General features: G+C 39.0%; 1 protein-coding gene and 1 pseudogene across 17 annotated transcripts in view; one reads left to right on the plus strand and one right to left on the minus strand.

The window, feature by feature from the left end:
- PIGU (phosphatidylinositol glycan anchor biosynthesis class U) overlaps positions 1 to 15,712 on the minus strand; it is a 127,076-nt gene that overhangs the window by 109,280 nt on the left and 2,084 nt on the right. For 13 of the 17 annotated variants that reach the window (XM_033841361.2, XM_033841358.2, XM_033841355.2 and 10 more), the window contains exon 2: positions 12,227 to 12,291. The exons of 2 other annotated variants lie outside the window; for them this stretch is intronic. In XM_033841361.2, the coding sequence (XP_033697252.1) occupies positions 12,227 to 12,291 (65 nt within the window). Of the gene's footprint in view, positions 1 to 2,588; positions 2,662 to 12,226; positions 12,292 to 15,712 lie in introns of those variants that run through there. 2 more of the 17 variants (XM_019950736.3, XM_073792894.1) reach the window with 2 other exon arrangements.
- Positions 4,605 to 5,114, plus strand: LOC117308124 (ATP synthase peripheral stalk subunit d, mitochondrial pseudogene; annotated as a pseudogene).

Genomic DNA, 15,712 nt, shown 5'->3' on the forward strand with positions numbered 1-15,712 from the left:
TTCCATTGTTATTTATTCTTTCCCACATTCCATGAAACTGTCAAGGATCATAATCCTTCTGCCTTTTTGTATTTTTTTAAATGTGAGTTTGCTGGCAATAAATGCTATCAATTTTTATCTGCTTGGAAACCTGTTTAATTTGCTTTTATTTCTAGAGATATTTTACTTAGTATAGAATTCTATGTCAGTAGATATTTTCTTTCAGTACTGTAAAGATACCTTTTTATTGTCTTCTGGATTCCTTCTTTTTTTTTTTTTTTGTTTGCTTGTTTGTTTGCTGTACACGGGCCTCTCACTGTTGTGGCCTCTCCCGTTGCGGAGCACAGGCTCCAGACACGCAGGCTCAGCGGCCATGGCTCACGGGCCCAGGCGCTCCGCGACATGTGGGATCTTCCCAGACCAGGGCACGAACCCGCGTCCCCTGCATCAGCAGGTGGACTCTCAACCACTGCGCCACCAGGGAAGCCCTGGATTCCTTCATTTTTGTTGAAGGGTTAGTTTCCATCTTGTTTCTCTTTAAAGATAATTGTCCCTCTTTGGCTGCTTTTAACCTATTTTGGTTTTGAGCAGTTTTATTATGATGTGTGTTTTCTTTGAATTTATCCTGCTTGGGTTTACAGAGTTTTTTGAATTGAAATATTTCATAAGTTTAAAAAAATTTCAGCCACTAATCTCTTCAAATATTGTTTCTTCCTCATTCCGTCCCTTCTCCCATTCTGAAACTCTATTTGTATGTATGTTAAACCTTTTTACTTTTTACTGTATCTCATAGATTGCTTTTTTTTTTTTCCCTCTATTTTCTATCCTTTTCTCTCCAAGCTTCAGTATGGTTATTTTCTATCTTCCAGATCACTTATCTTCTCTTCAGCTTTGTGTAATCTGCTGTTAACCTTGCCTTTTGCATTCTTAATTTGTTATTATGTTTTCTAGTTCTAGAATTCCCCTTTGATCATTTTTACATATTCCAGTTCCCTGGTGTAATTCACTATTTGTCACTTATTTTTTGAACATATCAATCACAGGTCACAGTCATTTTAAAGTCCAAGTTTGACAACTCCAATATCTGGATCACTTGTGAGTTTGTTTTTAGTCCCTATTTTTTTCTATCTTTTATTATGCTTGGTAACTTTTAATTGAATGACAGACACTGTGCAAAAGAAATTGTAGAGGTTCTGGATTTTCTTCCAGTAAGGGTTTCTTTAAGCTCCTGGCAAGTATTGATAATTAGAATTGTATCACCTTAATCTAATTAGGGGTTAAGCTAATTAGAAGCTGGCTTCAGTCTTTGTAAGACTAGTCTATACATGGTCTACCCTCATTCTTTGAGTGTAGTCCTTTAGAGGACCCAACTAGAAGCCAAGTCCTTTGCCAGAGCCCTACCACCTTGGTTAGAAGTGCACTTGAATTTGTATTTCCCCAGCACCATTAGATTGCCAAGAGCTCTGCTTAGATCTGTAGCTTCTTACCATCCAATTTCTGTTCTCTTTCTCTGCCCCCTCAGCCTGTGCCACTTACAAATTGGTAAATACATCAAGGAGAAAGCAGCTCAGACTGTCGATCTCACTTTTTGCAATTTCCACTCTGGGATCTCAGCCCTTCAAGTCCTGGTTATCTTGCTACTTTCCAATGCCATCAAACAGATGTTTTTTGTGTTCCTCCTGCTTTTCTAGCTGTTCTAGGCAGGCTGGTTGGTCTGCTATTACAAGCCAGTTCACAAATCCACCACACCAGAAGGAAAGTACATGACTTGGTTTTAGTGAGCCCATGCTGGTGACTCAGAAGCACCTCTTCCCAACTCCCAACCACATGTAAAAATGTGTCTTATGATGCCGTAAAGGTTATTGACAGGTTTTTTCGTGAGATCATGCTAGTGTGGTAGAAAGAACAAGGCTTTGGGGTCAGACTCAGGTTTAAAACCAGGTTCCACTTATGTACCTCTGGGCAAGTTGTCTTCCCCTCTGAGCCTTAGTTTCCTCAGCTATAAAATAAGTAGAGTGACCTATTTCACAGGGTTCTTGGGAGAATTAAGTGGTAATATTCACAAAATACTTAGCATAGTGCCTAGCATACAGTAAAACTCAATATGTTAGCTACCTGAGATCAACTTTTTACCTCTTTTTGAAAATAGGGAAATCAGCTTTGCCTTTCAAAGTTCTAAAAGAATTAAACTTTTACAACTATCTACTAATGGATTCTTTTTTGCATTTATCTTTGTTTGTAAGAGGTAGCAACTTGATATTTATATTACCAATAGCCTGCTTTCAAAGTGTCTTGATGCTTCAGATAGTTTAGAATGGCACTAAATAGGTCTCAGAAATAACAGAACAAACTGTTCTCAAAAAGTCTATCAGCAATTGGGCTCACTTCCGTAATGAACTAACATGTACACAGTAGTTAGTTTAATTGCATATCATACTATTATAGAGAAGCATGCACTGAATATAATTTGTCTTTATGCTACATCTCCATTTAGGTGACTACTCCCAGTCAGGGTAGGGTATATATGGATAAACTCACAATTTTACTATCAGTACTTGACTAAACACAGAAAACAGAAACGTCTGTTGAAGGCAGTCATAAAATCTAACCTGTGGTTGCTAAATCACTTTTTTCTCTCCTGTGCAGATTTTTCTTCTCCACTTTCACATATTCTTACCTTTCCTTAAGAAATAGATAATAAAATCTGCTAAAGATTAAGAAAGAAACAATACAAAGCAGCAATGAACTTTCTCTCCAAAAGTATGCTTTTCATTTGGCTTGATATAATTTTATTTCTTTATAGTGTTTTATTACTTAGAAAAACTATATTAAAATATAGGTAGCTCTTGATTTATGAATGCTCAGCTTACAAGCAAATTAACCCATATTCAGGAATGAGGAGCAAGGCACCCTGAGTTTGAAGTCATCCTCACTATGCTCAGGGGAAGCAACTGTTCTTGCCCCTTAATTCAGAGTTTTACAGGTTAACAGCCATAACGGGGTTACCTTAGACAGGTATAGAGAGTTAACATGCTTCTAGTAGCTAGAAATTCCTACCTCTGGCCTTTATCCCCCTTTACACACGTATGCACGCATGCACACACGTGATGAGGAGTAAGAATGTATTTTAGGCTCCCTCACTGTATCCAAGAAAACATTTTCCCAGAGAAAAAACATTTTAAATGATGGTTAAGTGGCTAGATATAGCTCTTCCATTTATTCATTTGACATATTCTTTCTGAAAGGATTATTTCACATTTTCCCCTCTCCTCAACCTCCAACTTCTCTCTCCAGTTCTCACTTGTAGCCGACAATCTCATTTCTTATATCACTGAGAAAAGAGAAGCAATTAAATGAGAACCACCTTATTTTCCCACTACCCAGTTGACCAACTTCCTCTATCTATATCTATATTCTCTACTGTTCTCTTATTAACAACGGATGAACTTCCTTTCTTCCTATCTAAAACCAAACCCTCCTTGGGCTTCCCTGTGGCGCAGTGGTTAAGAATCCACCTGCCAATGCAGGGAACACAGGTTCGAGCCCTGGTCCGGGAAGATTGCACATGCCGCGAGCAACTAAGCCTATGTGCCACAACTACTGAGTCTGTGCTCTAGAACCCACAAGCCACAACTATTGAAGCCTGTGCACCTAGAGCCTGTGCTCCACAACCAAGAGTAGCCCCCACTCGCCACAACTATAGAAAGCCCACACGCAGCAACGAAGACCCAACGCAGCCAAAAATAAAATAAATTTATAATAAATAAACAAATAAATAAATAAAACCAAATCCTCCACCTGTGAACTGGTGATCCTATTCCTTCTGGCCTCCTCAAAGACATTGCTCATTCAATCCTCTTTCTTACATCATCAACTTCTTTATCCACAGAATTATTCCCATCAGCATTCAAATATGCAGATCCTCATATTTTAAAAATCTTCACTAGCCATCTCCGCCCAGCTACCATACCATTTCTCTGCCCTCCTTTAGAGTAAAACTCCACAAAAAGGTTGTCTATACTCTGTCTTTCCACATCTTTCCCTCAGTGTACTTCGATCAGTCTCTTGTCCCTATACTCCAATGAAATTACTGTTGCCAAAGTCTCCAAAGTCTCAATTTTGGCAAATTAATCATCAATCTTCAATCTAAATTTTCTCAACCTTGAAATAGCATTTGACATAGTTTTTACTCCCTCCTTAAGCAATTACATGGTCATCTAGCATCCATGAACATTCCCTTGATTTTCCTCCTTTTCAGCTATATTTGCTGGTTCCTCTTCCCCATCCCAACCTTGACGTATCAGAGTGCTCTAGGTCCTGGTATTATTTATGTTAATTCACTCCCTAGGTATCTTAGTTATCTATTTCTGTGTAACAAACTGTCCAAAAACTGAATAGCTTAAAACAACACACATTTATTATCTCACACAGTGCCTGAGAGTCAGGAATCCAGGAGTGGCTTAACTGGATAGTTCTGGCACAGAGTCTCTCATGAGATTGCAGCCAAGCTGTTGACTGAGGTTGCAATCTAAAAGAGCTTAAATATCTGCTTCCAAGCTTATTCATTTGACTGTTGGCAGCAATATTCAGTTCATCACAAAGGCTTCCTTAAGGTTGGTCATGACATGGCTTCCCCCAGAGCAAGTGATCCAAGAGGGAGAAAGTCTACAATGGAAGCTGCTAACTGGGTAGCTTTTGGGGAGATCATACCCCAAGACCAAAGGCCACTGCTAATTCCCTGAAATCCTGGAATCAGACCCTCATCTCCAGGTTGGCTACTCTACCTGAGAATCTACCTGCTATGACTGGGCTGACTACAAGGCCAATGTGGTGAAGGCTGGCTTGGCAGATGACTTTGAAAAGAAGTTTAATGCCCTGAAGATTCTCGTGCCAGAGCATAAATATACTGTCCAGGTGGCTGCTGAAGAAAAAGACGCAAATGCTGTGCTGAGTTTTTGTCTCTCTCAAAGGCCAGGATTAAGGAATATGAGAAAGCTGGTGAAATACACAATTCCATTTGATCAGTAACCATTAAGGCCTTGAATGAAGTCTTCCTAGACACCAAATTAGACAAGAAGTATCCCAACTGGCTTCACCAGCCAACTGAGAATTTATCAATTTGAGTATGGGAGAAAGTGGTGGCCCTCATATTACAAACTCTGGACATTAAAAACAGTTATATTAGGGCTTCCCTGGTGGCGCAGTGGTTGAGAGTCCGCCTGCCGATGCAGGGGACACGGCTTCGTGTCCCAGCCCGGGAGGATCCCACATGCCACGGAGAGGCTGGGCCCGTGAGCCATGGCCACTGAGCCTACGCGTCCAGAGCCTGTGCTCCGCAACGGGAGAGGCCGCAACAGTGAGAGGCCCGTGTATCGCCAAAAAGAAAAAAAAACAGTTATATTAAAAGATAGAAAAGGGGGAGGGGTGAAGGAGGAGAGAAATAGGTGAGGGAGATTAAGAGGCACAAACTTTCAGTTGAAAATTAAAATGAGGGAATTCCCTGGTGGTGCAGTGGTTAAGAATCCGCCTGCTAATGCAGGGGACATGGATTCGATCCCTGGTCCAGGAAGATCCCAAATACCGCAGAGCAACTAAGTCCGAGTGCCACAACTACTAAGCCTGAACTCTAGAGCCCGCGAGCCACAACTACTGAGCCCACGTGCCTCAACTACTGAAGCCCGTGCTATGCAACAAGAGAAGCCACCACAATAAGAAGCCCGCTCACTGCAACGAAGAGTGGCCCCCACTCGATGCAACTAGAGAAAGCCCATGTGCAGCAACGAAGACTCAATGCAACCAAAAAAATTAATAAATTTGAAAAAAAATCCATGATTCTATTAAAAAAAGAAGGAAATTAAATGAGTCACAGGTATGAAATGTACAGCGTGGGGAATATAATCAGTAATTACATAATATCTTTGTATGGTGACAAATGACAACTAGACTTATCATGGTGATCATTTAAAAATGTATAGGGACTTCCCTGGTGGTCCAGTGGTAAAGAATCCGCCTTCCATCCACTAAGATCAGGAACAAAACAAGGTGGCCCACTCTCACCACTATTATTCAACATTGTTTTGGAAGTTTTAGCCACAGCAATCAGAGAAGAAAAAGAAATAAAAGGAATCCAAATTGGAGAAGAAGTAAAGCTGTCACTGTTTGCAGATGGCATGATACTATACACAGAGAATCCTAAAGATGCTACCAGAAAACGACTAGAGCTAATCAATGAATTTGGTAAAGTAGCAGAATACAAAACTAATGCACAGAAATCTCTTGCATTCCTTTACACTAATGATGAAAAATCTGGAAGTGAAATTAAGGAAAGACTCTCTTTTACCATTGCAACAAAAAGAATAAAATACCTAGGAATAAACCTACCTAAGGAGACAAAAGACCTGTATGCAGAAAACTATAAGACACTGAGGAAAGAAATCAAAGATGATACCAAAAGATGGAGAGATATACCATGTTCTCGGATTGGAAGAATCAACATTGTGAAAATGACTCTACTCCCCAAAGCAATCTACAGAGTCAATGCAATCCCTATCAAACTATCACTGGCATTTTTCACAGAACTAGAACAAAACATTTCACAATTTGTATGGAAACACAAAAGACCCCGAAAAGGCAAAGCAATCTTGAGAAAGAAAAAAGGAGCTGGAGGAATCAGGCTCCCTGACTTCAGACTATACTACAAAGCTACAGTAATCAAGACAGTATGGTACTGGCACAAAAACAGAAATATAGATCAATGGAACAGGATAGAAAGCCCAGAGATAAACCCATGCACATATGGTTAACTAATCTATGACAAAGGAGGCAAGGATATACAATGGAGAAAAGACAGTCTCTTCAATAAGTGATGCTGGGAAAACTGGACAGCTACATGTGAAAGAATGAAATTAGAACACTCCCTAACACCATACACAAAAATAAACTCAAAATGGATTAAAGATCTAAATGTAAGGCCAGACACTATCAAACTCTTAGAGGAAAACATAGGCAGAACACTCTATGACATATACCACAGCAAGATCCTTTTTGACCCACCTCACAGAGAAATGGAAATAAAAACAAAAATAAACAAATGGGACCTAATGAAAATTAAAAGCTTTTGCACAGCAAAGGAAACCATAAACAAGACAAAAAGACAACCCTCAGAATGGGAAAAAATATTTGCAAATGAAGCAACTAACAAAGGATTAATCTCCAAAATTTACAAGCAGCTCATGCAGCTCAATATCAAAAAAACAAACAACCCAATCCAAAATTGGGCAGAAGACCTAAACAGACATTTCTCCAAAGAAGATATACAGATTGCCAACAAACACATGAAAGAATGCTCAATATCATTAATCATTAGAGAAATGCAAATCAAAACTACAATGAGATATCATCTCACACCTGTCAGAGTGGCCATAATCAAAACAATCTACAAACAATAGATGCTGGAGACGATGTGGAGAAAAGGGAACCCTCTTGCACTGTCGGTGGGAATGTAAATTGATACAGCCACTATGGAGAACAGTATGCAGGTTCCTTAAAAAACTAAAAATAGAACTACCATATAACCCAGCAACCCCACTACTGGTCATATACCCTGAAAAAACCATAATTCAAAAAGAGTCACTTTGGGGCTTCCCTGGTGGCACAGTGGTTGAGAGTCCGCCTGCCGATGCAGGGGACACGGGCTCGTGCCCCGGTCCGGGAGGATCCCACATGCCACGGAGCAGCTGGGCCCGTGAGCCATGGCCACTGAGCCTGGGCGTCCGGAGCCTGTGCTCTGCAACGTGAGAGGCCACAGCGGTGACAGGCCCGCGTACCGCAAAAAAAAAAAAAGACTCACGTACCACAATGTTCATTGCAGCTCTATTTACAATAGCCAGGACATGGAAGCAAACAAGTGTCCATCAACAGATGAATGGATAAAGAAGATGTGCCACATATATACAATGGAATATTACTCAGACATAAAAAGAAACGAAATTGAGTTATTTATAGTGAGGTGGATGGACCTAGAGTCTGTCATACAGAGTGAATTAAGTCAGAAAGAGAAAAACAAATATCGTATGCTAACACATATATATGGAATCTAAAAAAAAACAAAAGTCATGAAGAACCTAGGGGCAGGATGGGAATAAAGACACAGACCTACTACAGAATGGACTTGAGGACATGGGGAGGGGGAAGGGTAAGCTGGGACAAAGTGAGAGAGTGGCATGGACATACATACACTACCAAACATAAAATAGATAGCTAGTTGGAAGCAGCCACATAGCACAGGGAGATCAGCTTGGCGCTCTGTGACCACCTAGAGGGTTGGGATAGGGAGGGTGGGAGGGAAGGAGACGCAAGAGGGAAGAGATATGGGGATATATGTATATGTATAGCTGATTCACCTTGTTATAAAGCAGAAATTAACACACCACTGTAAAGCAATTATACTCCAATAAAGATGTTAAAAAAAAAAAGAAGAAGAAAGAAAGAATCTGCCTTCCAATGCAGGGGACGTGGGTTCCATCCCTGGTCAGGGAACTAAGATCCCACATGCCGCAGGGCAACTAAGCCCTCACACCACAACTATTGAGCTCACACACCTCAACAAGAGAGCCCACGTGCGGCAAACTACAGAGCCCATACGCCCTGGAGCCCACGTACCACAACCAGATAGAGAAAACCCGCAGGCCACAACTAGAAAGAAGCCCTCATGCCACAATGAAGAGCCTGTGCCACAACAAAAGATCCCACACGCCTCAATGAAGACCCCATGTGCTGCAACTAAGACACGATGCAGCCAAAAAAATAAATAAATAATAAAATAAATATTTTTAAAAATAAAATGAAAATGTATAGAAATATCAAGCCACTGTGTTATATATCAGGAACTAACATAGTATTGTAGGTCAATTATACTTCAGAAACAAAGAAACAAACTTATAGAAAAAGAGATCAGATTTGTGGTTACCAGAGGGGCAGGGGAAACTGGATGAAGATGGTCAAAAGGTACAAATTTCCAGTTATAAGATAAATAAGTACTAAGGATGTAATGTACAACAAATGATAAATATAATTAACACTGCTGTATGTTATATATGAAAGTTGTTAAGAGAGTAACTCCTAAGAGTTTGCATCACAAGGAAAAAAATTTTTTTCTATTTCATTGATGTTATTATCTCTATGAGACAATGGATGTTCACTAAACTTACTGTGGTCAGCATTTCATGATGTATAAAAGTCAAATCATTCTGCTGTACACCTTAAACTTACACAGCGCTGTATGTCAATTATATCTCAATAAAAGTGGGAAAAAAAGATAGATACATAGATAGATAGAAAGAAAATCCAAACTCCTAACCATTTCTATAAAAAGTCCTATATAATCAGACCCCTAATTTCTTACAGCTTATCTCTATTACTCTCCTCTTTGCTCATTCTGCCTTAGCAACACCGGCCATCTTTCTGCAACTCACAAATGCCAAGCTCATTTCCAAATTAGGGTTATCATATGGCTTGCTTGATTCATTTAGATCTCTAATTCAAATTTCACTTCCTCAGAGTGCCTTCCCTACGAACACTATCTAAAATAGCCATACACATGACCATCACTCTTCATCAATTTACTCAACTTTATTTTTCTACATACACTTACCATTTAAGTGAAATCATATTTTTCAAAATTTAGCTTTATGGAGGTATAGTTGGTATAAAATAAACTGCACATTTTCAAAGTATACAACTTGATATGTTCTGACCTATGAACACACCCATGAAATCATCACCACAATCAAGACAGTGAACATATCCACCATTCCCAAATGTTTACCAATTTTACTGTTCATCCCAAAGAACCAACTTTGTTTCCATGACTTTCAATATTTTCTGCTTTCTGTTTCATTTGTTTCCTCTCAGATCTTTATTATTCCTTTTATTCTGCTTACTTTGAGTTTAAGTTATCTTCTTTTTCTAGCTTCTTAAGGTAGAAACTGATGTCAGTGATTTGAGACCTTTCTTCTTTTTCAATACAGGCATTTAACACCATAAATTTCCCCCAAGTATGCTTTAGCAACATCCCACATATTTTGATAGGCTGTGTTTTCATTTCATTCAGTTCAAAATACTTTCTAATTTCCCTTCTGATTTCTTCTTTGATCATGAGTTATTGAGGAATATGTTACTTAGTTTCCAAATATTTGGGGATTTTCCAGGTATGTTTCTGGTATTAATTTTTCATCTAAGTCCACTGAGGTTAGAGAATATACTGTGTATGATGTCAATCCTTTTAAATTTATTGAGCCTTGCTTTATGGCTCAGAATATGTCTATCTTGTAAATGTATACTTGAAAAGATTATGTGTTTTGCTGTTATTGGATGCAATGTTCTGTAAATGTCAATGAGGTCAAGTTGGTTGGTGTGTTGTTCAAGTCTTCTATATCTTTGTTGACTTTCTGTCTGCTTGTTCTATCAGTCATTGACAGAGGGATACTGAAATCTCAGACTATTTGGGGATTTGTCTATTTCTCCTTGCAGTTCTATCAGTCTTCATGTATTTTGAAACTCTGTTATTAGGTGCATAAACATTAGGATTGTTATGTCTTCTTGATGAATTGACCCCCTAATCATGATGAAGTGAACTTCTTTATCCCTGGCAACATTCTTTGCTCTGAAATCTGTTTCTTTTTTACTAACTTATTGTCTGTTTCTCTTAGAAAGACAAGTATGATAACTCCAAGGACTGTATCTTGTTTTATATCCCTAGCACCTAGCAGGGTAGCTGGCATTTGGTGTGTACTTAACAAATCTTTGTTAAAGGAAATAGAGAAGGGAAGGAGGGGTTGGAATACATATGCAGATACAGACCTAAGCACTAGGAATAAGTGATGAAAGGGTGCCAGAACACGCTCTGAGGAGCATACATCACAGTGGGTAAAACAAGTAGAGGCAATTTCAAGAGTATGATACGAGCCATGAAAAGGATAAGCACAAGATGCTTTGGAAGATACAGGAGAAACACCTAACTTAGTCTAAGGTGATGAGGGATGGCTTTCTGGGGGAGGCAAAACCAAAGCTAATATCTGAATAGTAGAGTCAACCACAAAAAGAAGGAAGAATGGCCCTCCATAAGAAGATAACAACATAAGGAAAGATATAGGTAAGGGAATATGATGCTGGAGCATAATAAAAGCATGTCAGAACTCTCTCAGAGGGTTCCTAGTCTGTCTAGAAAACATACTGCCCAAGGCCCACAGTACATACCACTGGCTAGTGGGCTATGCTTGCATATGCCCACACACATCCATTCCCAATAATTGAATTGTGTGCTCATTAAGAGTCTCTTAAATTGTTCCTAACCTGCTTCTGCTAGTAGTTCTTGTTATTATGGTTCAATTAGATAGTAATACAAATATAATGAAATATGAATGCAAAAGAGTTGTTATCTCCATGAGAATCAAGTTGAACGTTTTAAAAAGACTAGATAGAAGAACCAAAAAAAAGTGTTCTCATAGTAGGTATGAGGGAGACAACTGTAAAAATTAGGGGTAAAAATGCCAAATTAGAAGACTTCTATTCTAAATGATAAAGCCAATAAAAGTGGGGAAAGGAAAGTGGAAAGACATGTGGTTGGGGTGATGAGCGGGGCCCACAGGGCTTTGTGTGCATCCTAAGGTGTTTGGATTTTATCCTGAGATCAGTGTTAAGCAGGACAGTGACAAAATCAGATTCACATTTCAGAAAGATGGCTCTGACTGCAGAATAAGAAGTAAAGGAGTAAGACTGAACGCAGAAAGACTTGTCAGGAAGCTGTTGAGAGATGACGGTGACCTAAGAGTGATTTTACTATTCTTAAGAACTAACTTTATGGGTTAAATGGCTTTTGTGGGCTTTCTAAGAAACCAACATTGCTGGCAGTTTTCATGGGAAAGTATGTTCCAAAGAACCAATTACATGCCAAGTAGCATATAACCTATTCATGAACTGGGAACTGTTTACAATTTGTTTGCCAATAAAAATGATAACTTCTCCAGAAGTCTCATCTGCTTCCCCAAATTACAATCTTAATCTGGATCATTTCCACTGCAATTGCGAAACCTCCTTCTTAAGCAGAGGGCATCTAAAAAAGGGCTGTTTCTAAATATGATTTTCAAAAATAGATCCCTTTAAATGTTTGTACAAAACAGAGTTAGGCTTTGGCATTTGTGACTGTAAACTACTCTTAGTACCCAAAAAAGAAAACAAGAACACTTACTTCATGAAATACTGCTCCAGAATACGGAGACACTCCCAAGTCCAACAGTGAGAGGCCTTCAACCACTGAAAAGTAAGACATCCAAGTTCACTCTTACTTTAGAGACATATGCAGATTGGCCATAATCCAAAGTGTTAGATACTCCCAGGAACAAGAAGGGCTTCACAGTTTGTCTAACCCCCTTTACCTCATTCCCAGCGAGTGAATTTAAATCTTGATTTCAGATGATGGTCAACTTTTTTTTATACAGAGCATCTCTTTTCATTGTGGGGCAGCACTCATTATGAGAAAATTTTATATTAAACTATAAACTTCCTTCGATCTCCATGTAACTTCCACCCACTCTAAAAAGTGTTTTGTTTGGGAACTCCTTGGCAGTCCAATAGTTAGGACTGGCGCTTTCACTGCCAGGGTCCCAGGTTCAATCCCTGGTCGGGGAACTAAGATCCTGGAAGACACATGGTGTGGCCAAAAAAATAAATTTTTTAAAAAGTGTTTCATTTATATATTTTCTGCCCCATTCCAAAAAACAATAAGATAACAGGACTTCCCTGATGGCCAATGCAGGGGATGTGGGTTAGATCCCTGGTCCAGGAAGATCCCACATGACTCGGAGCAACTAAGCCCGTGCGCCACAACTACTGAAGCCTACACGCTCTAGGGTCCATGTGCCGCAACTACTGAGCCCGCGCGCCTAGAGCCCGTGCTCCACAGCAAGAGAAGCCACCGCAATGAGAAGCCCTGCATACCACAACGAAGAGTAGTCCCCGCTCACCTCAGCTAGAGAAAGCCCGCGCACAGCAACGAAGACCCAACGCAGCTAAAAATAATAAAAAGAAAAAAAAAGTACCTGTTGCCTGTAGAAAAATTAATACAAATGTCACTCAATCAGCATATGAGAGTGGCTGCCCATTTTCCTTCTCTGTGGACATTTCTCACATCTTCTAATTTGTTATCTTATTGTTTTTATTTATTTATTTTAATACTTTTTATTTTTTATTTATTTATTGAGTTCACACTGATATAAATATAATTGAATAAATAAATATGGGAATTCCCTGGCAGTCCAGGGGTTAGGACTCGGCGCTATCACTGCCGTGACCCAGGTTCAATCCCTGGTAAAAAAAAAAAAAAGGGCAGAAGAACTAAATAGACATTTTAAATAGACATTAAATAAATAGACATTTTTCTGAAGAGGAAATGCAGATGGCCAACAGGCATATGAAAAGATGCTCAACATGGCTAATCATCAGGGAAATGCAAATCAAAACCACAATGAGATATCACCTCACACCTATCAGAATGGCTATCATCAAAAAGAAAACAAATAACAAATGTTGATAAGGATGTGGAGAAAAGGGAACCCTCCTACACTGTTCGTGGAAATATAAATTGGTGCAGCCACTTTGGAATACAATATGGAGGTTTTTCAAAAAACTAAAAACAGAACTACCATATGACCCAGCAATTCTACTCCTGGGTATATATTTTTTTAAAAAAACAATTAATTGGAAAAGATACACGCACCCAATGTTCATAGCAGCATTATTTAAAATTACCAAGATATGGAAGCAACCTCAGTGTCCATAACAGATGAATGGATAAAGAAGATGTGGTATATGTATATATCCAATGGAATACTACTCAGCCATAAAAAATAATGAAATTTTGCCATTTGCAGCAACATGGATGGACTTGGATGGCATTATGCTAAGTGAAATAAGTCAGAGAAAGACAAATATGATATCACTTATATGTGGAATCTAAAAAAATACAACAAACTAGTGAATATAACAAAAAAGAAGCAGACTCAGAGATACAGAGAACAAACTAGTGGTTATCAGTGGGGAGAGGGAAGGGGGGAGGGGCAATATAGGAGTAGGAGATTAAGAGGTATAAACTATTATGTATAAAATAAGCTATAATATATTCTACAACACAGGGAATATAGCCAATATTTTATAACAACTATAAATAAAGCACAACCTTTAAAAACTGTGAATCACTATATTATATACCTATAAATTATATAATATTATACATCAACTATGTTTCAATAAAGTAAATAAATAAATAAAAATAAAACAAAAAAAAGAAGGAATGAGGGAAATAGAAACGTTGCCATTAGAACACCACAGTAATGATTGCTGCAGGGAAGACCAAACTATAAATGCAAAAAGTGGTGGACAAAAAGTTAAAGAGAAACAGGATGTTTACAGAGCCCCAAAGTATATCCCCCAAACGTTTACTACTTAAAAAGGGAAAATAAGGACTTCCCTGGCCATCCAGTGGCTAGGACTTGGTGCTTTCACTGCCTGGGCCTGGGTTCAATCCCTGATCAGGAAACTAAGATCCCACAAGCTGTACAGCATGGCCAAAAAATAAAAATAAAAAGGGAAAATTTCTCAGTGGTGGAGAAACCAGACAGATATGTGTTATACTGTACCATGAATATACAATCAGGAAAATCCAAACTATGGGAAACTCTACAGGTCAAATGGTCTAGGTTCTTAAACAGATAAATACTAAAGAAAAGAATGAGATGGATGGGAAATTTTAAAATTAAGGGAGACTTGAAAGACATACATAAACTTTTTTTGAAGACCATGTCTAAGCTATAGTGTCTAGGGATGCTCATTTGGGTAATAAGACAAAAAGAAAGCAAAGATGTCATTATTATAAAAAACAGAATAATGGTTTACTTATGAGGGGGATGAGAGGCTGTGATTGAGATGGGGTATATGGAAAGGCTTCTAGGAAAAGTGGCAAAGTTCTGATTCTTGACTTGGATGATGGTTACAAAAGTGTTTGCCTTATAATGCACTGTGCAATACACTGCTGTGCGCAGTTTACTAATTCTGTATTTACTTAGCAATAAGTATTTTGTTTTGTTTTTTTTAGTAGCGTTATCAGAAGTGTTCCTCCTGACCCTGACTCTCACAGCTGCATTGGAAACGGGTTTCTAAACAAGCACTCACAGTTTGAGCTCTATCCTGACTCAAGAAGCTAAGTCCATAATAATTCCCAATCTTTAGGTCAAAGGCTGAGGAAACACCAAAATATGACAGAAATGTTCCAAAATTATTCTTGACAAGATAGTATACAGTGAACTCTGGTGGAACAGCCATGCCTAAAGATTGCTAGCTAGTCACATAATATTATTCTCTATGTGACTTTCGGCAAGTAACAATCTCTCTGTACTTTAATTTTCTCATCTATAAAGTGGGGCTAACAATAGTATTTACATCATAAGCCATTGTAGAGGACTTCCCTGGTGGCACAGTGGTTAAGAATCCACCTGCCAATGCAGGAGACACAGGTTTGAGCCCTGGTCCGGGAAGATCCCACATGCTGCGGAGCAACTAAGCCCGTGCGCCACAACTACTGAGCCTGTGCTCTAGAGCCCGCGAGCCGCAATTACTGAGCCTGCGTGCTGCAACTACTGAAGTCCACGCGCCCTAGAGCCCATGCGCTGCAACGAAGAGT

The sequence above is a fragment of the Tursiops truncatus genome, chromosome 15 (assembly GCF_011762595.2).
Source record: "Tursiops truncatus isolate mTurTru1 chromosome 15, mTurTru1.mat.Y, whole genome shotgun sequence".
Classification (NCBI taxonomy): domain Eukaryota; kingdom Metazoa; phylum Chordata; class Mammalia; order Artiodactyla; family Delphinidae; genus Tursiops; species Tursiops truncatus.